This window comes from Podarcis vaucheri (assembly GCF_965113315.1).
Source record: "Podarcis vaucheri genome assembly, chromosome: 7".
Taxonomy (NCBI): domain Eukaryota; kingdom Metazoa; phylum Chordata; class Lepidosauria; order Squamata; family Lacertidae; genus Podarcis; species Podarcis vaucheri.
The window spans coordinates 71,741,557-71,768,622 of NC_138765.1; the positions used below are offsets into that span (position 1 = coordinate 71,741,557).

Genomic DNA, 27,066 nt, shown 5'->3' on the forward strand with positions numbered 1-27,066 from the left:
TTCTTTGCACTTTTTGGAAACACTCCAGGACGTTTTGGTATTTATCATTCTTCCCAGCTGCGTGAAAAGGTCTGTTTTAGGTGTTTCATATTGTTTTCAATGCTCCTGCCAACCTAGCAGTTCGAAAGCACGAAGTATAAGTAGATAAATAGGTACCACTCCGGCGGGAAGGTAAACGGCATTTCCATGCACTGCTCTGGTTCGCCAGAAGCGGCTTAGTCATGCTGGCCACATGACCCGGAAGTGGTACACCAGCTCCCTCAGCCAGTAAAGCAAGATGAGTGCCGGAACCCCAGAGTCAGCCGTGACTGGACCTAATGGTCCCTTTACTTTTACTATTGTTTTCAAGCCGGTGCTTGCTGTTCTTAAAACCTGTTTTTGTCGATTTTACTGTATGTTTGCAAATCGCATCACAGGAAAGGTGCTTCATAAAACAATTTACCCATGGATCAGTCTTGTATTTGAGGAGCTCCCCACCAGAGTTTCAGACAGCTGCCCGTTTCCCCGTCCTACCTGAAGATGCCAGAGAACGAGATATTTTAATTAAGGATGTTTTAATGCCCCAATAGAAATACACACAAAAATTGTCGAGTAGCACCTTAAAAAGGTAAAGGTACCCCTTTATCTACTTACACTTTGATGTGCTTTTGAACTGCTAGGTTGACAGGAGCAGGGACCGAGCAACTGGAGCTCACCCCATCGCGGGGATTCGAACCGCCGACCTTCTGTTCTTTATTACAGCAGGTAGCCGTGTTGGTCTGCCGTAGTCGAAACAAAATGAAAAAATTCCTTCCAGTAGCACCTTACAGACCAACTAAGTTTGTTCTTGGTATGAGCTTTCGTGTGCATGTACACCTCTTCAGATACACTGAAACAGAAGTCACCAGACCTTTATATATAGTGGGAGGGTGGGGAGGGGTATTTCTCAGAAGGATGGTGGGAATGGGTGATTGGCTGATAGGTGTGGTAAACTTACCGCTCTCCACCCCCTCAGTATATAAAGGTCTGGCGACTTCTGTTTCAGTGTATCTGAAGAAGTGTGCATGCACACGAAAGCTCATACCAAGAACAAACTTAGTTGGTCTGTAAGGTGCTACTGGAAGGATTTTTTTATTCATATATATATATATATATATATATATATATATATATATATATATGCTTTCGTAGATTTTCACGGGTACAGGAATGCAGGTTTTGGTGTCTTCGGGTGTCTTCCCGTGTAAGAGTCGGGGTGTCTGTGCGAAACGTCGCACAGACACCCCGACTCTTACACGGGAAGACACCCGAAGACACCAAAACCTGCATATATATATATATATATATATTTCTACTGCGTCAGATCAACACAGCTACCTACCTGAATTTAATGCCCCAATGGAACTGTTATTCCATCACAACAGCCACCCATTATCTGGAATAGCGCACATTGAGTTACAACAGGTGCCCAACACCTGCGTTTTCTGAAACAAATGAAGACATTTTTGTTCTGGCTGGTTTTCCCAGCAGGGTGAATGGGTCTTTGCCACATGTATCAGTCTTTAGTTTGAGTTTTGTTTTAAATGCATTTTCTGGTTTTGAATGGCCATTCATGTACATCACCTTGAGACACTTTAGGTGAGTAACAAAGCACTGATGGTAATATTCTGTATGCAAAGCAGATTCTCTACCACTGAACTTCCCTTCAGACAAATTTAGCCCCTCCCTTTCAGACAAATTTACAAACGATAAAGCAATCAGTGGCTAGTAGCCACATTGGCTATATACTGTTATTAAGTATTAATTTATATATTGCCCTATACCCAGAGGTCCAGTAATGGAGGCAGTATGTGTCTGAATACTTAGTTGCTTGGAAGCAATATTGTGGGATAACGGTTTCATTCATCCCCTCCTTGTCGGCATCTAGCTGCCCTCTTGGGGAGGGGGAGACTGAACTGGACCCTGGACTAGATGGGCCCTTTCGATTTGCATCAGCAAAGTTCTTACGTTCTAACGGAGTGTTCTACCCCTCCTTTGCCAGCTGCTAGCAGAACATCTGCTTTGCACGCAGAAGGTATAATTATACAGTTCTGTGATGCTATGAATTCCTGGCATCTCCCTGTAGGGCTGGGAGAGAACCCTGCAGAGGTGCTGCCAGTCAGTGTGCAGTGTTTCTCAACCTTGGGTCCCCAGGTGTAGTCGGACTACAACTCCCATCATCCCTGCCCACTGGTCCTGCTAGCTAGGGATGATGGGAGTTGCAGCCCAACAACAGCTGGAGACCCAAGTTTGGGAAATACTTGTGTAGAGAATGGGCCCAATGGTCTGACTCTCCACTTGTAAGAATTCGGTTGCTCATTATGGCAGCACCTACACTTTGGGACTCCTGCCTTCTGAGATTGAGCCTTTACTTTATTCAGTGTCTGACAAAAACATTCTTCTTTAGACCAGCCTACCCAGACGCTTAGAAAGTTGAAGTAACTTTAAACTGTTTTACTATTTTAAGCTTTGTATGTTTTAAAGTGAAGCTGTGAATTTTTATTGATTTTGTTCTATCTTTTCGCAAACCGCTTTGAGGTCTTAAAAAAAATAATCATTCAAGCTATGTATAAATTTCACAAAATAAATAATAAAAGCCGTTTTGCAGACTGATCTGCCTTTGGGATCTGCCAAATGCAAAAAGAAAAAGAGCATGTGCTCTGCCACTGAGGAGGAAACCCACAAAGCAAGACTACTTAGATCATGGTGCTGATAGTGCCAAGGTTGCAGGTTTGAGCCCCATATGGGACATCAGCTTATTCCTACACTGCAGAACTAGATGATCCTCAGGGTCCCTTCCAAGTCTATAATTCTATGATTCTTTAGTACTGTTTAGTCTGCTTGTCATGGCCAAGAGGTGGCCAGGGCCCTCAAATCTTATCCACTAACCCCTGCAAATGATTTTGTTGTTTTGCCAGACACGCCTCTTCTTAGGCCTCCTCGGACTTTCATATATACAACATACCAAGACCTAGAAACTTTTTATTTATTTATTTACCAGAAAGCTGGATTTTGCACCTTTTTAGTGGGAGGAGGCAGATCAGCAGGCAGGTGCGTAGATGGAAAACTTCCCTTCCCTCCCATCAGTCCATTAACATTCCTCTGCCAAAGTGGTCCAGGAGGAAAGCCTTTCCCTCAATAAAGTATCTCACAAGGCAGTGACTCTGCAGACACCAGAGGAGCGTTAAATCTGGCCAAGAGATGGAGAAAGAACTGATTTTTTAAAGATGGGAGCAGGAAACCTGCGGATGGTTGGATGATGATAAATGCCCAACTGGCAGCAAAGGCAGTGGACAGGTATCATGGGAGTTGCAGTCCTGCAAAGGCTCCCATCCCACATTCCTGGAAGTACCTCTCTTAGCAGGTGTTACGCTTCTGTCGAGTCAGGCTGTGAGCTAGGCCATGGGGTGGGGAAGCTGCAGCCCTCCAGGTGGAAGTGGGCTCCAGCTCCCACCATCCCTGCCCACTGGTCATTCCGGCAGGGGTTGAGGAGGGTCCAGGAGCATCTGGCGGGCCACACGTCACCAAACCTGAAGAAGGCTGCGGCTCCATCATGTTGCAAACAGAGACAGAGCCTGTGTCTGCTCGCTTCTCCTGCACAACAGGCGGTCCTTCATCCTGGCACTGCCTTCGAGGAGCTGGTAGCGAGAGCCCCACACTTTGCTCTTTATTCATTCCGAGCTGGGCTGGCTTCTTCCTGAGCAGCCCTCTCAGCCTGCTGGGCTTGTGCTTTCCTCACTCTTTCGGCGTTTGTGATGGTCATCGGATGCAGGGGGAGGAATCCAGAAAGCCCTGGGCGGAGGAAAGAAAAGGCACTTTGCTGTTGCTGTCTATACTCTTCACAGCAAGGGTGGGGGAACCTCTCTCAGCCTGATGGGTCACATTCGCTTCCGGTCAACTTTCCAGGGGGCATGTATGAATGGTGCGTGAGGCCAGAGGCAAAAGCGGCTGGAGCAATTTGTGCAGTTATTACCTTTGCACAATAGGCTGCTTTCCCTATCCTCCATCCAGGAAGCTAAGCAAAGACACATTATCAGAGTTCAAGCCAGACACCTGAGAGTGTGAAGCAGGAGCAGTGAGGGGATGTGGCTTAGGCAGAATTCTGAGGGCCAGATACAGAGGGCTGGAGGGCCACATTTGATCCCTGGTTCTGAAGCTCTCCTTCCCTGCATTATGTCTCGAGGTCAACTGTCTAAAGCATAGCACGGTGGGGAGAGGCAGGACACACAAAATCTGGAGTTCATCGCCTTCAGAAAATGTACCAACTATTTTGCAGTCATATGTCAGGGGTGCATGCTGCTGTTAAGACTACAACTCTCATCTGACCCAATGGCCAATGGTTAGGGATAATGGGAGTTGGGAGTCCAAAAAGATACAGCTTCCCCAACGCTAGGCTTAAACGCAAAGCTGTGAAAGAACTGATTGCCTGGTTGCCCGTGACATCAGGAAGCACGCTGTGCTTTCTGTTCCACTTTTTCCCCCAGACAAATTTTCAGCTTAAAAATAAACGGGAGGATTAAGAAAAAAAATTCCTGCATTGAAGGTAATTGAATTGGAGGAGCCCTGGGGCCCCTTATACCCTCGTATGATTTTATGAATCATCATTATCAGGAGCTGCCTAAGTTCAATGGATAACTGTACAATAATCAGAATTTTATTCAGCAAAACCCCACCACAAGGATAGGTTAAAATAATGCAGGAGTTTGGCATGGTGGGGAAACCATTCAAAATATAAAACACATTTAATTTTTGTATAAATGCTTTGTTCAACAAGCAAAATGTCAATCTAAGTAAGGGAACACAGAAAGCGACAACAAAACAGGAGGAAAATCCCCCCCCCAAAAAAGAAGGAAACCAGGTGGCATTACCCAGAAGTTTCTCGACGGGCTTGGTGAGATGGGCGCCATTGGCAATCCAGTATTTCAGCCGCTCGAAGTTCACACCAACGATCCTCTCATTGTGGTCGTTGGGAAGCGGGTCGTAGCACCCAATCTGCTCCAGGTGCTTCCCGTCCCGGGCTCGCTTGTTCTGTGCAGCCACGATCCGAAAGTAAGGCCTGTTGGCGCAGCCACCCATAGCAAAGCGGATGACGGTATGCGCGTTGTAGTACTTTTTCAGGAGGCAGTGCCCTGGAAGGGAGACCGTGCAAAGGCAATGTCAACAGAAGCCCTGCATTTATTGAAGATTTCCCTCCAGTGGTTAAACAAGCTGAAGGAAATACTTCTTTACACAGAGCACAGTTAAGCTGTAGAACTCGCTCCCAATGGAGACAGTGATGACCACCAACTCCATAGTGCTTTTCTTCATCTGCAATATATATCACTCATAAATGCTGATTTTTGTTTTTACACCCCACCCCACCCCGCCTAGAAGTACCAAATATCTGTTTAGTTACAGTTAATTTTTAAGTCGTTTCAGTCTTTAAACAATGGTAAAAAAAAAGGTAAAGTTAAAGGACCCCTGACAGCCAAGTCCAGTCGCAGATGACTCTGGGGTTACAGTGCTCATCTCGCTTTACAGGCTGAGGGAGCCGGCGTTTGTCGCAGACAGTTTTTCCGGGTCATGTGGCGCAACGGACCACAAAGCAGAGCAGCACTCCGAAACGCCGTTTACCTTCCTGCCGGAGCGGTACCTATTTATCTACTTGCACTTTTTGGCGTGCTTTCGAACTGCTAGGTTGGCAGGAGCTGGGACCGAGCAACGGGAGCTCACCCTGTCACAGGGATTCGAACCGCCAACCTTCTCATAGGCAAGCCCAAGAGGCTCAGCGATTTAGACCACAGCGCTACCCACGTCCCTTAAACAATGGTACCATTGAATGCAACCTCGCCGTCGCTCCCGGAACCCGTTCTGGGGGCTGGGGTCGGGGGAAGCTGGGGCTTCCCCCGCCCCCAGCCCGGCAAGCTCAGGGGGGAGGAATAATTCCCCCCTTTATTTCCCCCCACCCCCCCAAAAAATAAGTGTGTCCTATGGGCCAGTGCGCCATATAGGGTGAAAAGTACGGTAATCTCACTTACCCAGCTGAACCATGATGTCTGGTTCCTGTAGAGAAGGGGAAACAGAGGTAACAAATCAGATCCCAACACTCAGTAGCAGTCTCATATTAAAACAAAGAAAAAAGCGCCATCAGCTTACAGTTATGAACTGAGGAACCAGGCTACCTAAATTTCAGCAATTCTGAAATAAACGAGAGAGGGGGATGTGGAATAGAAGTTAAGCCCAGGGAATGAGAGCACAGAATCCTTGTTGTCTATTCCTCAATTATCCCTAACCCAGAAAGGTAGACAGCTCTTTTTATACAGTCAGACCACCAGTCCATTTACGACTGCCACCTTTGTTCTGGCAAAATATAGGACAGGATCGGGCAGAGCAGTTGGGGGGGGGGTATTATTTTTTTTCCAGCTGGTGCTGAAGTGAATTCAAAGCAATCTATTACAATCTATTGGCGCCTCTGAAATTTGTCACACACCCACACCCACGAAGTTGTAAATCTGTCTGTGCTTGGCTACCCACAGCTTAAATACATGACCTTTCTCACACCCTTTCGAACACATGCATTTGGAGAGGATGCCTAACTTGGCAGAGTAAGAGAGACACACACAGAGAACATCTTATACTGAAATATGGGACAATCCTGTATTATACAGGACAGGCGGCGCCCCTGAATTTAGCAGTTATCTATCCGCAGCGGCTCTGCAAGGTCTCACATAGCGTACACTCCCTACCTTGGGACCTTCCAGATGCAAAGCAGTTGCTCAACCACTGAGCTACGCTCCTTCCCCTCAAAATAAAGTAAGGAGCTAGTCCACATGGTTCCGAGAAAAGGGGCTGATTGAAGCAGCCGGCTTCTCCCCCGCGTGGCGAGCTGTACCTGCTGCCTGAGCCCTTAGCTGCTATTCCCCAAACCCGCGCAAGGCAACTCGGCGCGCTCACACGACCACAATTCCCCTCCAAGCGACAACCGTAGAGACGCTACTTACAAGGTCCTGGAGGTCGGAAATCACGTGAGGAGCCCGAGTCGGCCGCGCGCATGCGGCGGAACGAGCGTGGGAGAGGCGACCAATCAGAACTCGGTGTATTAAAAAAAAAGACACGACGCCGAAGCACATGCGCCAGAGGGCGACGGGAGCTGTAGTTCCGCTTCCGCGTTGCTAAGCAACCGCATTAGGCCGCGCAGGCAGGGAACCAGCCAGCGCGCTCCTTGGCCGGGCTCCGGCTCGCGCGGCCCGTGTCCCCTTGGCAGGTGAGGAGGAAGGAGGAGGAGGTGCTTAAAAAAAAAGTATAGAGATAGTTTGGTATATACGCTGAACTTAAATTTAACCACCCACACTTAAAATTGTGTGCTGTCGCATGTTAGGACAGGCTGTCTGTAATCTTCTCTCCCCCCCCACTTCTTTTCCAGTTGTTAGAACATACTAGCACATCGAAAACAGCTGGAAAAGGAAAGAAATGTGGGTCTCTCCTTGTTGACTCAGCCCCACCATTTTATAATTTGTCTTTCCAGACGGATCGACAAAAACATTTGATTGGTTCATCTAGCCACTAAACCTTGCGGCCCTGAAATAGATTGCTTTATGCCACGTTCCTAACTGCATTTACTCAAAGGTAAGCTTTAAGAGTGGTAGTGATGTTATTTGTGGAGGATAAGGTTACCTGTGGCTACTAGACAGCTGTGCTCTGCTGTCGAAGGCAGTAGACCTCTTGAATACCTTTTGCTGGGAGAGAGTATATCTTCACTCAGGTCCTGCTGACAGGCTTCCCAGGGGCTTCTGGTTGGCCACTCCAAAGACAGGACTTTGGACTTTTATTATTATGAATTCAATTTTTATATCGCCAGCTATCAAAAGATCCCAGGGCTATGTCCAACATTAAAAACACATTACAGAACACCCATGATAAAAAACATAAAAAGCATACGTACAGACAGCCTAATTAGGCAATAGTCATCATCACAGTCCTCTCCAACACACTTTCCACAGGCTAGAGGTCATTTAGTGGCTAAAGGCCTGGGTAAAGAATAATGTTTTTGTCTGGTGCCTAAAGACATGTAATGATGGCTCTGGGGAGAGTGTTCCACAATCGGGGAGCCACCACAGAAAAGGCCCGGCTCTTGTCACCCTCCAAACTTCTCTGGGATGGGGGATGTAGAGAAGGGCCTCAGATGACAAGCGCGTGGTCCAGGTTGGATTAGCCATTGGCCTGATCCAGCAGCCAAGCTCGCCTCAGTCATAAGTATGTCCCACTCATATTCAGTAGGCATGTGTGTGTGTGGGGGGGGTGTCTATCCACAGACACAGTGTGCATAGGCTCACAGTCTTTGTTCAGTCCTATATACCCCATCTGACAATAAGAAGGTCTCTTTTTCTCATAACGGGCTTTTAAACTTTGCAGGGCTCTTTACCCCTTTGTTGCAACGGGAGCACCTGAGCCGCTGCCCTCATGGAGGAACGCGACACCTTGATGAGGAAGAGCTTCACAGTGCTGCAGGAAATGAGCAAAGGGAAGCAGCGGCAGCAGTCGCAGCAGAACAATCCGGTGTGGACTCCTCCATCCAGCGGCAAAACCATCTCCAGCAAAGCAGGCCAAGCAGTGAGGGAGTACTATGAGAAGCAGGTAGGCAAAGCCTTGATACGAGCAGAATCCTAGCAGGAATTTGAAAGGGCCCTGGACATCATTTAGTCCAGCCCTGCCTGCTCAGTGCATGATGCCGTGAACAGCAGAGGTTGCCGATGTGGTGCCTCCTTTTTCGTCTCCTTTGCACCCTCAATTCCTCTCCTTCCCCAGGCTAAGGAACAGCTGGCGAGCCCTACAAGGTCTCCCTACATGCCCGAGGAGGAACTGTGGAAATCCTTCCTCATGCGCCCTGGGTGCCCCAGGTACAGCCACAAAGCTACTTCAACATCTGACCTTGGTAAGGCTCAAGAGGAAGAGGCAGTCTCTGTGGGAGACCAGGGTGGTGTAGTGGGCTGGAAGACAGCTTTCCCCAACCTATGGTTCTCCATCCAGGCACTGCTGGGCTGCAACTCCCATCAGCCCCCAGCCAGCATGGCCAATGGTAAGTAGTGGTCGGAGCTGGGAGTCCAACAACATACGGAAGGCAGCAGGTTCCCCATCCCTGAGTTAGGTGGAGCAATGGGCTGTGTTTTTCTGTGGTGCAGAGATGGGGAACCTCAGCCCAGCACCAAAGATGGCCCTTCAAGCCTCTCTTTTGGGCCTTTGGGACTCTCTCCAGGCTACATCCTGTTCACAGCCCACACCCCTGCTGTGTACCTGCATGTGTGCTTTTGTCTGGCTGAGATGCATCATTGTATTCTGTTAACATCTCCTTTCCTTTCCCTAGCTAGCAGGACCAGTGGTTCAAGGATGATGGGAATTGTAGTCCAAAAACAGTTGGAGGCCCAAGTTTGGGAAACTCTGCCCTAGTCCTACACTCCACCCTCGTCAACACACAGGAAGGATAGAGAGAGGTGGGGGGGGTGCCTATAGAGACTAGTCTACCGCAAAAGTTTACATTTATTGCTCCACCCAGTTTTGCCTCTGGCCTCACCCACCACTAGCATGTGGCCCCACAGAAGGTTGCTGAAAAGGAAATGTGGCCCTTGGGATGAAAAAGGTTCCCCACCCTGCTCTGGGGGCTGCACTCAAGCAGGTGAGATGTGTGCAGTAGCTAGGAGCAAGCAGTCATCAAAGTACTTTAATGAGCACCTTTCCATCCATCATCAATCAAGAAGGCATTCTAACTGAACTCAAGAAAATCTTACTTGAACTGTCAGGATGTTGACGTACATTCCAGATAACCGACTCCTGAGCTTGCTAAGTGCTGTTGTAACCCTAACCTGCCCCTCTTCCATAATCTTCTCACGTCCAAAATGTCTCTTCGGGTGGGCATGAGAACCAGTGGTCCTCCAGGATGTTGCTGGACTTCAGTTCCCACCAGCCTCAACTATCATGGCCAGTGGTCAGGGAAGAGGGGAGCTGTGATCATCCAACAACCTGCTGAGAGCTGAAGGTTTTGTTTTGCTGCATGCTGCATGCTGTCTAAACTGAAAAAGTGGTGCCTCCATTATTGGCGATTTCCATGCACTGTGTGTGTGAAAGACCCATGTAACCGTCTCCTTCCTCCTCCTCCTCCCCCTCCCCCTTCTCCTTGCAGAGAATGAGATAACCAAAGGCCACCTGCCTTGCAACATCAGCACCATAGGTCTGTCCTCCCAGCTCTCCTTGGAAGAATGGAACTTGATACTTCAGAGACCAGGTATCTTTGAGTCAAAGAGCTGCCTCAGATGTGAGTGCCTTTGTCTGACTTGCTGGTTCCCACACAGATCCCTCCCCTCCCCTTCCTGCTGCAAACCGGAGTTTACATCTCAGGACTATGCAGAAAGGGGTGTGGGGCAGGCAGCTTTTGCTATGTTTAAACAAAACTGCAGTGCTTTCGTTTCAGCTGCTATAACTCGCCTCTTTTCAGGCAACTGAGCTGGACAATTTCTAGCCTTCCGATGCGGTACATCCCAGGACAGCCTTCTTTTTATAATGGCAATGTATTAAATGTATCGTTAAAGGGCTCCACTATTGCCCATGGCACCCTGGGTGCTTCCAGACGATTGCTAGACCCGTGTGGGTTTCAGTCGCATCCCAGCAGATTCAGGACTAGCGCCGGAGATGATCCATAGCACTACCTTGACGGTGCCTTTCTCTCCTCCACTCCGTTGCCATTGCGCGCACAGATTGTCCAGCCTCATCTACTCAGAGCATGTCTGGGTTGCCTAAGTGGAAAAGTTTCACCGAGGGCTTGACAGGCGACGTCTACCTGAAAAGCCAAACCCGCAAAGGAAACAGAATCCCATGGTACGTCAGTCTGCTGCAGGAAAAGGTAAGGATGTAACTGTCAAAGCAGCTTGGCAGAGGAAAGGGAGCAGGGAACTGGGCCGTGCAAGGCTTACTGGAAAGCACTGGCACTGGCCAGGCCCATCCTGGTACCCTGGATGCTGAGCATGGGGGGACTCAGTATAGCCTGCTCTCCATCAGACAAACATTAATACAGCCAGAGTAATAGAGCTATCCTTCTGTAGTTACAGTTTTTTATACCATGTGTAGGCTATTTATCAAAGCATATACAGTTCTACAATTTCCACTACGTGTCCTTCCAGGGAGGCACGCGAAAGTGGGCCTTCTGGTGCAGGTCAGTGGATCTGAGTAGGTTCAACACCAGGAGAAGCACTCTGAAAGATATAGGGGTCCTGAACTACACGGGCCTTTATAGACCCAAGTCGGCATGATGAATTGGGGCTTGGGAACATACAGCTGATGGAAAGATCTCTGGCTCCTGGAGATTGTCTGCCTGTCAGAGTAAAAATTATTGGGCTACATCAGTAGTCTTCCTTGTATCTGAACATGGCTGTCTTCCCTCCCTACCCCATATAACAGTCCAGGGCCCCTGTTTTCAGCTCGAGGCCACATTCCCTTGTGGAGAGCCTTCTGCGGGGCCCGCATGCCAGCAGGGGGCACAGCCGGAGGTGAAGAGTAGGCAGGGCAGCGGGGGCAGCTCTTTCCCTTTGCACAGCAGCCTACATTCCAGCAGGGCTTCTATACAGAAGCATCCATTTCTCCATACTCTGCCAAGGCAAGTAAGAGGCATGAGCCGAGCTCTGGAGCACCTTCCAGCCAGGCAGAAACTCTCAAGGAGGGCAGAGACTAGGGCCAGTAAGGGGGAATGGCCGAGGAGTGCTGCAAGGGCCAGGAAGAGCAGCCTGGGCGGCTGCATTTGGCCTGTAACCTGAGGTTCCCCACCCTTGCCATGTAAATGGACAAAGTGTTTATTGCCCTGGTGGGGCACCCATGTCATGCAACTGTAGGAAGTGTCTTTGAGGTCTCAGCCTGGCTGTTCCCATATCTCACCCGTCGCCCCCCCAGGATACAACTTTGCAAAAGATGGAAGCGGAACTCGTCCGGAAGGATGCCGTGATCTCAGTCCTCCGGGAGGAGCTGGAAGTGATGCAGATGCAGCTGGACCAGGCCCAGCAGGGGGGTGAGATCGCCCCAGTGGAGAGACCCGCCCAGAAGGTTGGCCCAGTCCTTCTTATCTGTTTATTCATTTACTGCCTTTCTGTCCTGCTTTTCCTCTAAGGAGGTGAGATTGGCGCATACGTGGTTCTCCCCTGCTCCACATTTTACTCTCACAACAGCCCTGCGTGGTAGGTTAAGCTGAGAGGCTGAGGCTAGCTCAAGGTTAACTAGCAGGCTTCACACCCAAGTGGGGATCTGAACCCGGGTCTCCCGGGTCCTAGTTTGGCACATGAACCACTGTTTTTTAAATTTTCATTTCAACAATTTGCATGTCGCTTAACCACTATACAGTAAGACTAAATGTGAGTTAAAACTATGAAATCAGCATTCACTGGAACAACCTGCTGAGATAATCTTTGGAAAAGAAAAAATTCAGGAAGCACTGGACATTCAACAGGCCTGCCTGACCTCAACTGGAAGGGAGCGCCACAAAAATGGGATCCAAGGCACTGAACACAGAGAGGCTCCTAGAGAGAGCCATGGGGGACCACTGGCAGCTACCTCATTGCAGGGTGTTGGACTGGATAATCCCCATGGTCCCTTCCAACCCTACAATTCTATGATTCTCTGATTCCTGCATTGCGGAGGGTTGGACTAGATGACTCACGAGGTCCCTTGCAACTCTGCAGTTCTATGAAAAGAAGGATCCCGAACCACACGACACTACATTGGCTGTCTGTGTGTAATTCTGTAAGCCTCTATATGTGCCAGGGGCTCTTACTTTGCAATCCAACTAAAGGGAGAGCAGGGCAAGTGAATGCACAGCCTCTGTGCTAATGGCAAATGCTTGGAGATATGCTTGGTGGATTCGCCCTCAGTGGTGGCTGGTGCCTATAGGGATTGGTAGGCCTGGAGGCCAACAGTAGGTGGCGCCAAAGCCAGTGGCAGGCACAGCCAGAGTCAATGGCAGGCAGAGTCCCTATGCTTCCTATGCTTTGCATCCTCTGTGCCCAGTATTTCCTACAACAGTTCTGAGATAACCTTGCAAGTTCTAGCAGCATTTCCCCAAGTTACTGGAGGGCTGCGCCCTCAGTTTCCAGCTTCATCGCCTTCTGAATCTTTTATCCCTCTCCTTAAAAGGAACCGGAAGAAAAACCTACAGTGCAAGTGAGTGACCCAAACCTGCGCAGGCGAGGTGTCTCTCTGCTGGTCCTTATGAAGCAGAAGAGCATCCCGGAAGAATTTCGGCAGGAATTGGAGCGGTTGAAATTGGAGGTGGCCCAGACAGATAAACAGGTGGACTCCAAGATGGCTCTCCTTAGCAAGACGCTGCTGAAGGATCAGAATGAACTGGAGCAGCTGGAGAAAGAGGTGAGCCCAAAGGCCAGTCGGGGAGAAATTTTTCTACACTTGTAGCAAATTCGTTTCCCAAGCTCTGGTGTCCATAGAGCCGAAACAGCACCGTCCACACAAAAGAGGGGAAGTTTCTGCAGGTATGGGGAACACACAAAGATTTGCAGAAGTACAGAATGTCTATGGGGCTGGGCAGAACCCTGCCCCCTCCCCAAGCTAGAGATGGGCACCCTTTGACCTGTGGTTCAGTTGTGGCCCCCACGATTGCCTACCTGGCCCTTGGGAGTCCCTTTCCCTTGCTATCCTGCCTTTCCCCCAGGCCACAGCAAGACCTCATTCTCTAGTGTCCAAACTGACCTGGCTGGCACCCTCCTTATCAGGGTCAGAATCAGCAGTGGTGAAGTTAGGTGGCTTTAGACTCTGGTCTTAAGGACCCTACTCCTTTAGAAGGTTCAATCCCCAGTGTCTCCAGGTCACCCTCTTGAGGTGCTGCCAGTCCATGTAGACAATGCTGAACAAAGTGGAGCAAGCTTCTGAATCATAGAATCATAGAATCATAGAATCATAGAGTTGGAAGAGACCACAAGGGCCATCGAGTCCAACCCCCTGCCAAGCAGGAAACACCATCAGAGCACTCCTGACATATGGTTGTCAAGCCTCTGCTTAAAGACCTCCAAAGTAGGAGACTCCACCACACTTCTTGGCAGCAAATTCCACTGTCGAACAGCTCTTACTGTCAGGAAGTTCTTCCTAATGTTTAGGTGGAATCTTCTTTCTTGTAGTTTGGATCCATTGCTCCGTGTCCGCTTCTCTGGAGCAGCAGAAAACAACCTTTCTCCCTCCTCTATGTGACATCCTTTTATATATTTGAACATGGCTATCATATCACCCTTTAACCTCCTCTTCTCCAGGCTAAACATGCCCAGCTCCCTTAGCCGTTCCTCATAAGGCATCGTTTCCAGGCCTTTGACCATTTTGGTTGCCCTCCTCTGGACACGTTCCAGTTTGTCAGTGTCCTTCTTAAATTGTGGTGCCCAGAACTGGACACAGTACTCCAGGTGTGGTCTGACCAGAGCAGAATACAGTGGCACTATTACTTCCCTTGATCTAGATGCTATACTCCTATTGATGCAGCCCAGAATTGCATTGGCTTTTTTAGCTGCCTCGTCACACTGTTGGCTCATGTCAAGTTTGTGGTCAACCAAGACTCCTAGATCCTTTTCACATGTACTGCTCTCAAGCCAGGTGTCACCCATCTTGTATTTGTGCCTCTCATTTTTTTTGCCCAAGTGCAATACTTTACATTTCTCCCTGTTAAAATTCATCTTGTTTATTTTTGCCCAGTTCTCTAATCTGTCAAGGTCGTTTTGAAGTGTGATCCTGTCCTCTGGGGTGTTAGCCACCCCTCCCAGTTTGGTGTCATCTGCAAATTTGATCAGGATGCCCTTGAGTCCATCATCCAAGTCGTTGATAAAGATGTTGAATAAGACCGGGCCCAAGACAGAACCCTGTGGCACCCCACTAGTCACTCTTCTCCAGGATGAAGAGGAACCATTGATGAGCACCCTTTGGGTTCGGTCAGTCAGCCAGTTACAAATCCACTGAGTGGTAGCATAGTCAAGACCGCATTTTACCAGCTTCTTTACAAGAATATCATGGGGCACCTTGTCAAATGCCTTGCTGAAATCAAGGTAGGCTACATCCACTGCGTTCCCTTCATCTACCAGGCTTGTAATTCTGTCAAAAAACGAGATCAGGTTAGTCTGACATGACTTATTTTTCAGAAATCCATGCTGACTATTGGTGATCACAGCATTCCTTTCTAGGTGCTCACAGACTGTTTGCTTAATGATCTGCTCCAGAATCTTCCCTGCTATTGATGTCAGACTGACTGGGCGGTAATTATTTGGGTCCTCTCTTTTCCCCTTTTTGAAAATAGGGACAACATTTGCCCTCCTCCAGTCTGCCGGGACTTCGCCTGTTCTCCAGGAATTCTCAAAGATGACTGCCAGTGGTTCTGAGATCACATCTGCCAGTTCTTTTAATACTCTTGGATGCAGTTCATCTGGCCCTGGAGACTTGAATACATCTAAACTAGCCAAATATTCTTGTACTATCTCCTTAGTTATTCTGGGCTGTGTTTCCTTTGCTGAATCATTTGCTCCAAATTCTTCAGGTCGGGCATTGTTTTCTTTATCGGAGAAGACTGAGGCAAAGAAGGCATTGAGTAGTTCAGCCCTTTCTGTGTCCCCTGTTTGCATTTCACCATCTTCTCCTCTGAGTGACCCCATTGTTTCTTTGTTCTTCCTTTTGCTACGGACATACCCATAAAAGCCTTTTTTGTTGCTTTTAACCTCTCTAGCAAGCCTGAGTTCATTCTGTGCTTTAGCTTTTCTGACTTTGTGTCTACACGTGCTGGCTATTTGTTTGAATTCCTCTTTGGTGGTTTCCCCCCTTTTCCATTTTTTGTACACATCCTTTTTTAATCTTAATTCAGTTAAAAGTTCTTTAGATAGCCACCCTGGCTTCTTTAGGCACCTTCCATGTTTCCGTCTCATTGGTATTGCCTGACGTTGTGCTTGTAGTATCTCCCTCTTAACAAACTCCCAGCCATCATGAACTCCCTTTCCTTTTAGTATTGTTGTCCATGGGATCTCACCCAGCACTTCCCTAAGTTTTATGAAGTCGGCTTTCTTAAAGTCAAGAAATTGAGTCCTAGTATGCTTGGCTGCTCCTTTCCGCTGTATAGTAAACTTCAGAAGAGCATGATCACTCGTGCCTAATGATCCTTCCACTTCTACCCCACTAACCAGGTCATCAACATTGGTTAGGACCAGATCTAAAATGGCTGTTCCTCTTGTTGCTTCTCCCACTTTCTGGACAATGAAGTTGTCTGCAAGGCCAGTGAGGAATCTGTTTGACCTTATGCTCTTGGCTGAGTTTGACGTCCAACAAATATCCGGGTAATTGAAGTCCCCCATTACTACTATCTCCCTTCCTTTTGCATGCTTGGCCATCTGTTCCAGGAAGGCATCATCTATGTCCTCCGTTTGGCTTGGGGATCTATAGTAAACTCCCACAATGAGGTCTCTGTTATTCTTCTCTCCCTTAATTTTGACCCAAATGCTCTCACTTTGGCTTTGAGGATCTAAATCGTGGATCTCTTCACAGGTATACACATCCCTGACATATAACGCCACTCCTCCTCCTTTCTTGTCTGGTCTGTTTCTCTGAAATAGATTGTATCCCCCCATTATTACATTCCAATCGTGGGACTTATCCCACCAGGTTTCAGTGATGCCTATTATGTCATATTTAGTTTGCTGTACCAAGAGCTCAAGCTCATCTTGTTTATTTCCCATGCTTTGCGCATTAGTGTACAGACATTGAAGTCCATTAATCATTCCCCCGTGTCTCTTATTTAAGGATTTTTTCCTCCCACCACTAGGTCCGCGTGCTGTTTGCTCCATTTGGTCTATGACATTTGGATGATCATCTTCATTAATTGAAAGACTCCTACCTTCAGGAGCACTGTCTCCCTCCCCCACATTAGTCAGTTTAAAGCCCTCCTGATGAGGTTTCTGAGATTTTTGGCAAAAACATTTCTCCCAACCGTTGTGAGGTGCAGCCCATCACTTGCCAGAAGTCCATCTTCAAGAAACTGCAGTCCGTGATCTAAGAATCCAAACCGTTCCTGTTTACACCATTTGCGAAGCCAGCTATTCACTTCCACTATTTTCCCCTCTCTCCCTGGGCCACGTCGTTCAACTGGGAGGACAGATGAGATGACAATTTGTGCATTTAGTTGCTTCAATTTCCTGCCGAGAGCCTCGTAGTCTCTTTTGATCTTCTGGAGGCTATTGCTTGCAGTGTCATTGGTTCCCACATGAACCAAGAGGAAGGGGTATTTGTCAGTGGGTTTTATGATTCCTTGCAGTCGTTCAGTTACATCTTGGATCTTAGCCCCGGGGAGACAGCACACTTCCCGAGACATCTTGTCAGGCCCACAGATCACTGCTTCTGTTCCCCTCAGTAGGGAATCCCCTATCACCACTACACGCCTCCTCTTGGGTTTGGTCGGGGTTCTTCCGTGAGCTGTCCGTTCCAAGGTCGCCTGCACATTCCCTGAGGACTGACTTTGCTGCTCGTCTTCATATACCTGATCGACTGTAATGAGGGAGAGATCCTCAAATTGAGTCTGCTCTTCATCTTCCATGCTAGGGGAGAGGACCTCAAAGCGATTGTGTATTTCTAAGCAATCAGAGTGAACCCTGGGCCTCCTACTTCTTTGAGTCACGTTTCTCCATATATCTGGCTCCTGTGTTGGTGAACTAGACTCCTTCTCAGGGGAGTCCCCTGTCTCCTCCTTGGTGGAGACGGTGTGCTCTGTTGCTTCCAAGAAGAGCTCCAGCTCTCTAATTCTTTGGAGCGTAACTACACGTTCTGGCTTGGTTTAAGAAAGGTTTTATGTGCCTAAGTCATCCTCATCACTTTCCTTACTTCCAAATGTGGTCCGACCTGCTGCTGCATTTAACGGGGGCCCATCTGCTCACTCTGTGGGGTCCCAGGACCTGTGCCCTAAAGTTCTGCCTCGTTGGTGAGTAAAAGGTCTAATCCAGGCAGGGAAAATGGAGGAAGAAGGGGAAATGTTTGAGTAGAGGAACCTAGCAGAGGCCAGTTTCCTCATTTTCCAGTTGTAAATTTGATTCTGCACATTTCTACAGCAATTTGCACTTTTGAAGGGGGAAAAAAACCCAACAACCCCTAAATTCTCATGAGAATTCACCAGTATTTTAGTGTGGATTTCTCCTAATATACCCTTTTTTTTGGGGGGGGGAATGCAGTTTCCCCTACTATAAAGCATTTTTGAATGCTGTTTTCAGTAAGGTATGCATTTCTATACAAATCTTCTCCTTAGGGTGTGCATATTTTGCATGCTTTTCTTACTTGGAGAGCTGCAGTACAAAATTTGGAGAAGTGCAGATTTCAAAGGCTAATTGTGTTCCAGCTCACGTGTTGCTTTGAGAAGTACGGATTGTGTAGTTTCCTGTTAAAACGCGAACGAAATTGGCTTTCTCCCATGCCCTTACTATGGCATCCCAGTCTTTCTTTGCGCTCTCTCTGCACAGTACTCTGAAATACAGGAAAAGGTACGCTTGGAGGGCGAGGAAAAGATGCGCGTGGAAAGCGGGTCTTACAAAGAAGTGAATACGGAAGAATCGGAAGAGGAGCTCCTTTTTAGCAAGCTTCTCGAGTTCCAGAGGATGAACGACGAGCTGTACGACGAGCTGCAGAAAGTGAAATTCGATTATGACATGGCCAAGGGTAACTTTGGAAAGCTGAGATGGTTATATATATATATATATGGAAATGCGTTGGCTAATATTTTCCTTGGGGAACCAAGAGTCACCCCTTCTGGAGGCAACCTCACATTGTAGGCACTGATTGAAATGGAACTAAGGTGAGGCCACTGAGAAACAAGAGGGAGTTGTGAGCATGCTCAGTGGAACTCTGAGGTTAGTTGAAATGCAAAACAATCATTTTGGAATCCTAAGCGGGTGACCTCCTCAAGAGCCCAATGAGAGCTGAGCGTGCCCAGCAACCATGGATTGCTGAGTGTTGGTTGGAAAAAGAAAAGGAAACCAGGGAATGGGGAATGGAATGGAGTTTCCTGGGATTGGGCATGGTAGCCCATTGGAAAAAGCAAAGAAAACCAGGGCACAGGGAATGGAATGGAGTTTCCTGGGATTGGGATTGGTTGTCCATTGGACGAGAGCATGCCTGCAAGAAGGCAAAAACAAAACAGCAGCATTGGTTTGCAGGTCCCTCTCTTGTTAATTCAGAGGGTTCATGCTAGTGGAGAGTTTCTGGCGATCCATACTGGGTGGCCTCGATCACATTCTCGGGCTTTTCTTTTGATTCCCTAGGCGCGTTATCTTCCTTGCAAAGGCAGCTATCCTTTGAGGCATCCCAGCTCAGGAAAGCTCACGCAGAGCGAGAATCATTGCAGAAGGAGCTGAGGGAGCGGGGAGCTCAGCTGGAAGCCATGTCTAATAAAGTATGTTGATTGGGGGGTTTACACAGTTCTGCTGGGTTTGGATTGCGGGGAAGGCTGAGAATTCTTTTAATTTTTTAAGGCGTGCTCTTAAATAGCTGAATGCATGAGATGGTGAGGAGGGGGTCGTTTCTCAGTGGTTGAGCACCTGCTTTCTGTAAGGAAGGTCTCCACTCCAGGACACTTTTAAAGATGTAGGGAATTCAAATTAATTTGATGTGAATTTGTTACAAATTAAGAATTGAATGGAAAACAACTACGGAGTGGGAATGATTAAGTTTTTTATATACACAGATGGAGGGAAATGAAGGTTTTGTTTCAGAAATAATAATTAATGGGTTAATGTGGATTGATAAACGGATGAGCAATCCTCACTTCATAACACTGGAAATGTTAACTAGTGTACAAGCAGGAATTGACAAATGAATGGACAAGTACAAAAGGGGAAATTGTGAATTAGAGATAATTATGAAATATAAGCAGCAATAAGGGTTAATTATTGGCACATCTGGGAAGCCATTATTTATTTATTTTAAAAAAGTTGTACAGTGATACCTTGGGTTATGAACTTAATTCGTTCTGGAGGTCAGTTCTTAACCTGAAACTGTTCTTAACCTGAGGTACCACTTTAGCTAATGGGGCCTCCCACTGCTGCTGCGCAATTTCTGTTCTTATCCTGAAGCAAAGTTCTTAACCCGAGGTACTATTTCTGATTTAGCAGAGTCTGTAACCTGAAGCATCTGTAACCCGAGGTACCACTGTATTAAAGTTGTTTAATTCATTATGGATTTGTAAAAATAGATAAAAATTAACTGGAGAAAGAGAAGGTATCCAGTTCAATCCCCACTATCTCCAGATAAGGATTTGGAACAGCCTCCTCTCTGAAACCCTGGACAGCCACTGGCATTCATGCAGCCAATCCTGAGCTAGTTGGACCAGTAGTCTGACTCAGCATAAGATAACTTCCTAGGTCCCTGAGAGGGCTGAGAGAATGGATTGGCCCCTCTACATGTTTCTAGCAGGTTTGCTGCTAAGATCTTCATGGCCTTATGGTGAGATGGCAGGTCTGTGGCTGGCTGGAGGTTCACGTGGCACTTGGAGGAAGTTGCCATGGCTTAGTGGTAGAGCATCCGCTTTGCAAGCAGAATTCTCCTGGGTTCAATCCCCAGCATCTCCAGGCAGTGCTGGAAAGGTCCCCAGCACGAGATCCTGCAGAGCTGCTGGCAGATGGGAGTAGACATAAGGACGTACCAAGGGCCCTGCTCTTGCCTCAGGCCGGTGGTCCATTTTGTCCAGCATCCTGTTCTCACAGGGGCCAAAATCACAAGAGCACTCCTTCCCTCCTGTGGTTCCCAGCAACTGGTGTTCCAGTAGCATTACTGCCTCCCAACTACGGAGGCAGAGCATGGCCATTGTGGCTAGGATCCATGGACAGCCTTCTCCATGAATTGGTCTAACCCTAAATAATTGGTTGGCAGCCATCGCTACCTCCTGTGGGAGCGAATTCTGCAGTTTAAGTAATCAAGGCAATACTGAGTTAGATGCAGCTGTGCTCTGGCTGAGTCTAAGGAAGCTTCCTGTATTCTTACGGGCTGTACCTTCCAGCTGGGATTTCCGTCGGGCCGTGAACATACTAAATGGAGTTGTACTAAACAAACATACTAAATGGAGCCCTTTATCATGCTTGCCTTTTTATTTTAGTTTAGCAACTTGAGAGAGGAGAGGAAGCACGACGAAATGATGGGCTCCATCGAGAGAGAGAATTACAATCTCAGGCAGGTGAGTTGCTGCTCCCTGCCAGTAGGGAGGGCGAATATCTCAGTTTTGGTTTCTCTCATTTTTTCCGGTCTTAAACTTCGCTTCTCCACATTTCCACATCAGTTTGCATTTTTTGTGTGTGTCGGGGGTGGCGGGGAGTCCTCATGAACTTCCTCAGCATTTCCGTTTGAATTTCTCCTAATATGCCCATTGTTGCATGCATTTTCCTCTAATTTGAGGCATTTTAAAATTATATTTCCCCATATATATGCATTTGCAGGTGCGCTGCACCCTAGCGTATGCATTCCCCCCCCCCACCTTACCTGTCTGGGGAACTGCACTGGAAAATTTGGGGAAGTGTGAATTTCAGTGGCTGGACTGTGCTTCAGTTCATTTCTTGTTGCAGAAAGTGCAAATCAGGTGGCTTTGCCACTAAATGCAAACTGAATCCACAAAGCAGGTTCCTAAGTTCTTATTGTGGGTCTCCAATGTGGTGCCCATGGGCACCAGTGTGCTTGCCTGTAATTCCTAAGGCACCTGCAAAAGAGACTGAGCTTTTCATGCGCCATTCCTGTTTCTACAGCCTCAGCCTCTCTGACATTCAAGCCATTATTCTGTTTTGTTTTTTGCTTTATTAATTACTACATTTCTATCCCACTTGTCCTCCAAGGAGCCCAAGGTGCTGTATACGTGTCTCCCTCTCTCCACTTTTTTCCTACCTTTGAGGTAGGTTAGACTGAGAGATAATGATTGGCCCAAGCTGTCCCACGACAGCAGCCATCTTCTGATATGCCGTGCCCCCACAGCAGCCATTTTGCACTCTCCTCTCACATTTCAATTATTGTTGCGCACAGTGTTTGGCTGGAGAAAAATTCGGCACAGTGTGGATTTTCAAAGGATAGCTGCGTTTCGGTTTGTTTATTAGTCTGGGAACTGCAAATTACGTAGTTTCCCATTAGAAAGCAGACCAAATCAAAACCTCCATCCTTACTCTTAGTTACCAGTTCTATCTTTCTCCTCTCCTGCCACGCAGGACCTCGCTGATCTGGAATCCAAACTAACTGACAAGAGCCAGATGATTGATGACTTGCAGAGCAATGTCAACCGGCTCCAGGCCGAGCTGTTACTGAATCAGCAGCATGTTGGGAACCAGCTGAGCCAGCAAAACGACCTGCAGAGACAGCTGGAGATCTTGCAGCGGGCAGAGCAGCAAACCAGAGTCACTCTGGAGAGCATCAGTGCCAGGGTAATTTTCTCCACAGATCGCAGGGCTTCTTCAACCCCTACTACCACCCCTGTTATTGCTATTATGTCCTTGTTATTACCGTTATTACCATTTGCATTTCTTATCAACCCTTCACCACAGCAGTGCAAAAATACGCTACTAAACTCAGTTAAAACAAAGGCTGTTGGTCCATCTAGCTGAGTATTGTCTACACCAGGGCTTCCCAAACTTGGGTCTCCAGCTGTTTTGGGACTACAGTTCCCATCATCTCTGACCACTGGTCCTTCTAGCTAGGGATGATGGGAGCTGTAGTCCAAAAACAGCTGGAGACCCAAGTTTGGGAAACCCTGGTCTATGTCTACTGGCAGAGGCTCTCCAGGAGTTTTGTGCCCAGTGCAACCTGCCAGGGATTGAACCCAAGACCTTCTCTGTTTAATGCATGCTTGCATGCTTACATGCATATGTGCATGTAATGTTATGAATGTACGTTTATGTCTACACACAGGCCCAAAGTATTTTCACTAGTACCTCAGGAACAGAACTGAATTCTGTCGGTCTGCAAAATGGCAGCTCCCAGAGTCTGGTGGTTGGTGCCCATTGGAGCTGGTGGGGAGGCAGTACGTGGCACCAGAGCCAGTGACAGCTGCAGCCACTGCCAGTGACAAGCAGAGGCAGATCTAGTTTTGACTGCATCCTCCTTTCTGCAACACAAGGGCAACGCTAGGGCTAAGGAGAAGGAATTGGACAGCCAGGGCCATCCACAGGGCTGGATGTAAGCAAGAAGGCAGGCAGGTGGGGGTGAGCTGCTTATTGTGGGGCTGTACCCCATTTGCCCCTCTTCCGCTTCCCAGAGTTCCTTGGGGTAAGCCGTGCTATTTTAAATGGATAAAAATCTGAATTGAAGTTTCTAGTGCTCTTTGAAAGATGGAGACAAATCAAAAATTTGAAAATGGCATGAAACATGGCTCTTGCAAATGAGTAACCAAGAATCCTGGCCGCTTCCAGAATGTCCCTGTTTCAGGGGTGCGATTCAGTCACGTGCTGGGAAATCCAGATTGTGCAACTCAGGTGGATTTGGTGTTCTTGTGCAATAAACCCACTTCCGGGGAAAAACCAGACCTTTTGCTGTAAGGAAAGTGACAGGGATATCCACTGGAAAGTGAGCGATAAGGACTGCTTGGTGCAATGTCATTCAACCTTCTCCCAAAGAAATCAGAATAAGCAATGGTCCTACTCGGAATCTTTGTGCACGTGTATCAGGACAAATATAGACTGGTTGCCTGGGAGAGACCTCTGCCTCACTGCATTAGCTTTGATTCTAAGGAATGACATTCTCTAATTTTTGAACTAAGGCACTGTCCACTTCATTCCCCTGCCCTTTTTTTCACTGAAAGTTTGAAAGGTTTCGGAGCAGAATCATCCAGGCATCTTACAGCACCCCTGGCACCAAGTCTCCCCAGGCCGAAATCACAGACGATGAAGTTTTAGAGTCCTTACAGGTAAAAGTAACCATGTGGAAGTCAGATTGTCACTGTGGCTGCAATGCAGAAGCGGGATGGGGGAATGGAATAGCTGCCTCCATTTCTAACAGAAAGCTCCTCTGTGGATCTGTCTTCCAGAAAATAATAACAGACCGTCTAGACTTTTACCAGTTGCTGAAACAGAAAGGGGTGAAAGTCCCAGCTCTGGGCGCCGCCGAACCGCTCCCTCCAATCACTACCTCTAAGAAAAAGAGTTCCAGCAGATAGAGATTTGGAAGCTAAAGTCTCTCCTCTTCACATTCTTTCCTAACTGGGGCTTGATCCATTCTTGGTCATCTTTTATAATTCCTTTTCCTGACTCCAATTAAATGATTGCACGTAATGTTTAGTTTTTCTCTCTGACCTACTTGCCGCTTCCTCTTATTCTGCAAGAAACCTGCTCCTACTAGTGGTGTAAGTTGCTAATAATTTGCATTACCACCGAAGCAGTCATGTCATATCGTCACAATACAGCTTGAAGACTCAGCAGTAGCAACTACTTCCAAAACCACGTTATTTATTTTAATTTTATTGCTAGGGGCCTCGTACTTCGTGTTGTGCAGGAATTCTAAGACACACACACACACAAAAATCAGTGCAGTTTTTAAATCAGTGGTTGAAATCAGTGCAGGGTTCAGTCCTCCATTGTGATTCCAAAGGTGTCTGGTTGTATCCAGACATGGAAGAAAACTTGCTCCTTGATCTCAGGAACCATCGTGCCAAATTTGTGACAGTACCTTAAGAGGTGGCTAAATGAACAGACAAGCAACTTTCCAAAATATATAGCAGTCTGCATTCATGGCATAACCTTGTGGCAAGAAATTCTGTAAGTTTTAACTGTGCATCAATCTGACGCAAGTGTAAAAATTGCTCAGGAGTAACTGTTCAGATGAGATATATTTATAGGGTTGTATCCAGTTAAATCCTAATCGGAGCAGACCCACTGAAACGAATGGATCTGTTAGTCATATCCATTAATTTCAGTGAGTCTGCTATTGAGTAGGATTAACGTTGGGTCCCACCCTTGACATTGATGGAATAAATATCAATAGGAGGCCGGGTCATTATCTGTGTTCAGTAAGGCACAAATAAATGCACATTTGCTCTATTCCATGACAAGAAACACACATTTCAGCCTTCCAGATTCTTAATTGGTGCCCAGATCCAAACATCAACAAAAACCACTGCCACCCCACTTGGGAACCCTCATGCAAAGTTTGGTGGCAATATCTCAGGAGGCGGTATGAACTCATGCCAAAAAATGGGTGAAGTCACACCCAAAATGTTTCAGTACGCTATGTTAATTCCAAATGGCGCCTGGAGTTCAAACATCAATGCATGCCTCATCTTAGAAACCTTCATCCCAAGGTTGGCAATGGTATCTCGAGAGGTGGCCAAACCTATCCCAGAAGACGGGAAAAGTCACGCCAAAGTTGTTAAGGGTTTCAGAACTCACAGGGTTAAAGAGTTCTGAGTGACGTCTCTTTCCTGAGGCGTGGTCACAGACACTTACGGAAGTGGTTTACTTTGAGTGTTTCAGTCTGTCTGTGTCTCGTATACTATGCGAGAGGAAGAATGTGCGAGCTTTCGCCGGGCTGATTTATGCTGTTATACTACATGATTAAAGGCTAAGAAGATAAGGAACGCCTTGTGTTTGTTCTGAATTATTACCCACGCACAGCAATTGCTTCTAACCGCTGTGATCGCTCTGCTAACCAAGGCACCAAGGCGGAGAAAGGACGTTTGGATCGGCACGGACAGTTTGCGAGCTGCGCAACGGGAGAGTGCTGGACTCCATGTTTGGCCCTCTTGGCGCTCTTGGCCGAGCATAGGTTATGGGCAGTTTGCCAACGCTTTGAAGCTGTTGCAGGAACGTCCCACGTGTGGGGGAAGCCAGCAAGCCAGCTGAGAAGACGCTGGGGCCAGCTAGAGCTTTCTGATGCTGGAAGGAGCTCGCTGGGAAGGAGGAGCCGATCTGCCAGGAGCCGGAGGAAGCTGCTGCCAGTCGTGAGTACGCTTACCCCGGGGGAGGAGATGGCTCAGTCCCAGGAACATGGTTTTGAGCTTAAGCTGCCATGTGCGAAGTTGACCAGCCAAACGTGGCTGGAGTGGAGCTATTTAGCAGAGTTGTCCTTAGTCGGAGCCAGGCTCTGGGAAATGGTCCAGCCGATGTCTAAGGCAGCTGGGGCGGTTGCAGACCAACGTGAAGCTGAGAAGCGTGTGCTTGCGTTTTTGGCTGAGAACGTGGCTGCTGATCTGAAGCCTATTGTTCTGGGTGCCAGGAAGCCAGAGGCTGCTTGGCTAGCGCTCCAGGAAGCTTGTGAAGCTGGAGCCGGGAGTTGGCTGCATCAGAACAGGAAAGGCAAGATGGCGCTGACCACCTTCGTGGAAGCCGGTGCACAGCTGGGAAAAGCTGTGGGGCCCCTGAGGGGGGCGAAGGGTCTAAAAGCTGCGTGGGTGCTGCAACATGTCTGCGTGAGGAGCCTGGAGAGAGGCAAGCTGCTGGGAGCCCTTTACCCATCAGAGGGGGTGCAGGAAAGCGTCCTGGGAGCCCTGTGAGAAGTGGGGGGGGGTGGTGAGCAGTAAAAGCTCAGAGAAGCCTCTTTTTCCAAAGGCTGCCAAGAGTTGTTTGCGTTGTAAGCCGAAGCCTGGGAAGCCAGACAGAGCTGAAGGCTTCGAGGTCAGCCACCTGCTGCAGAGGGAGATAAGTGCTGCAGAGCTGTCTGGGAACGCTGAGATAAGTCCAGTCTTCAGGGCAACTGAAAGAGTTGTGGTTACGGAAGCTGCCAAGGACAGGGGCAGCGGGACGTTCGTTGCCATGGCAACGTTACAGGACAACTCCAGCAAGGACAGAATGTTGCAGTGGGTGGTGGATTCCGGTGCCAGTCATCACCTGATTGGAACGCCACCTGCTGGGGGGCTGCGGAACTGCAGGGCTGTTTCAGCTGGGACAACTGTTACGTTGGCTAATGGGACACAAAAGCCAGTTTCTAACGTTACAAATGTTTATGTTTCCTTTTTGCAGGCGGAGCTGGAGTGCTACATTGTGCCGGAGATACATTGTTGCCTGTTATCTGTACCTGCTCTTGTAAAGCAAGGGTACAAAATTTGCTTTGAAAATGATGCCTGTTCCA

General features: G+C 47.9%; 2 protein-coding genes across 4 annotated transcripts; one reads left to right on the plus strand and one right to left on the minus strand.

Annotated features, from left to right (window-relative positions):
* Window positions 1-1,313: 1,313 nt before the first annotated feature.
* On the minus strand, window positions 1,314-7,142 carry LOC309536430 (small ribosomal subunit protein bS16m-like). Of its 2 annotated transcripts, none has more exons than XM_082230670.1 (4): window positions 6,999-7,142; window positions 6,036-6,060; window positions 4,887-5,147; window positions 1,314-3,810 (listed from the first exon to the last, which is right to left on the minus strand). In XM_082230670.1, exons 1-4 carry the CDS (start codon window positions 7,125-7,127, stop codon window positions 3,686-3,688), a joined length of 540 nt encoding a protein of 179 aa, XP_082086796.1. In that variant the 5' UTR covers window positions 7,128-7,142; the 3' UTR covers window positions 1,314-3,685. The 2 variants fall into 2 exon arrangements, with proteins under 2 accessions (XP_082086796.1, XP_082086797.1); XM_082230671.1 differs by having other exon boundaries at window positions 6,890-7,001.
* A 271-nt stretch (window positions 7,143-7,413) lies between these two features.
* On the plus strand, window positions 7,414-24,275 carry LOC309536154 (coiled-coil domain-containing protein 27-like). 2 transcript variants are annotated; one of them, XM_082230083.1, is made up of 13 exons: window positions 7,420-7,623; window positions 8,410-8,631; window positions 8,803-8,929; window positions 10,172-10,303; window positions 10,743-10,888; window positions 11,929-12,078; window positions 13,162-13,392; window positions 18,504-18,699; window positions 19,302-19,432; window positions 21,131-21,208; window positions 22,221-22,433; window positions 23,807-23,911; window positions 24,032-24,275. In XM_082230083.1, the coding sequence occupies exons 2-13, from the start codon at window positions 8,458-8,460 to the stop codon at window positions 24,158-24,160; spliced, it is 1,812 nt and encodes a 603-aa protein (XP_082086209.1). In that variant the 5' UTR covers window positions 7,420-7,623; window positions 8,410-8,457; the 3' UTR covers window positions 24,161-24,275. The 2 variants fall into 2 exon arrangements, with proteins under 2 accessions (XP_082086208.1, XP_082086209.1); XM_082230082.1 differs by having other exon boundaries at window positions 7,414-7,623; window positions 23,807-24,275.
* The last annotated feature ends 2,791 nt before the right edge of the window (window positions 24,276-27,066 follow it).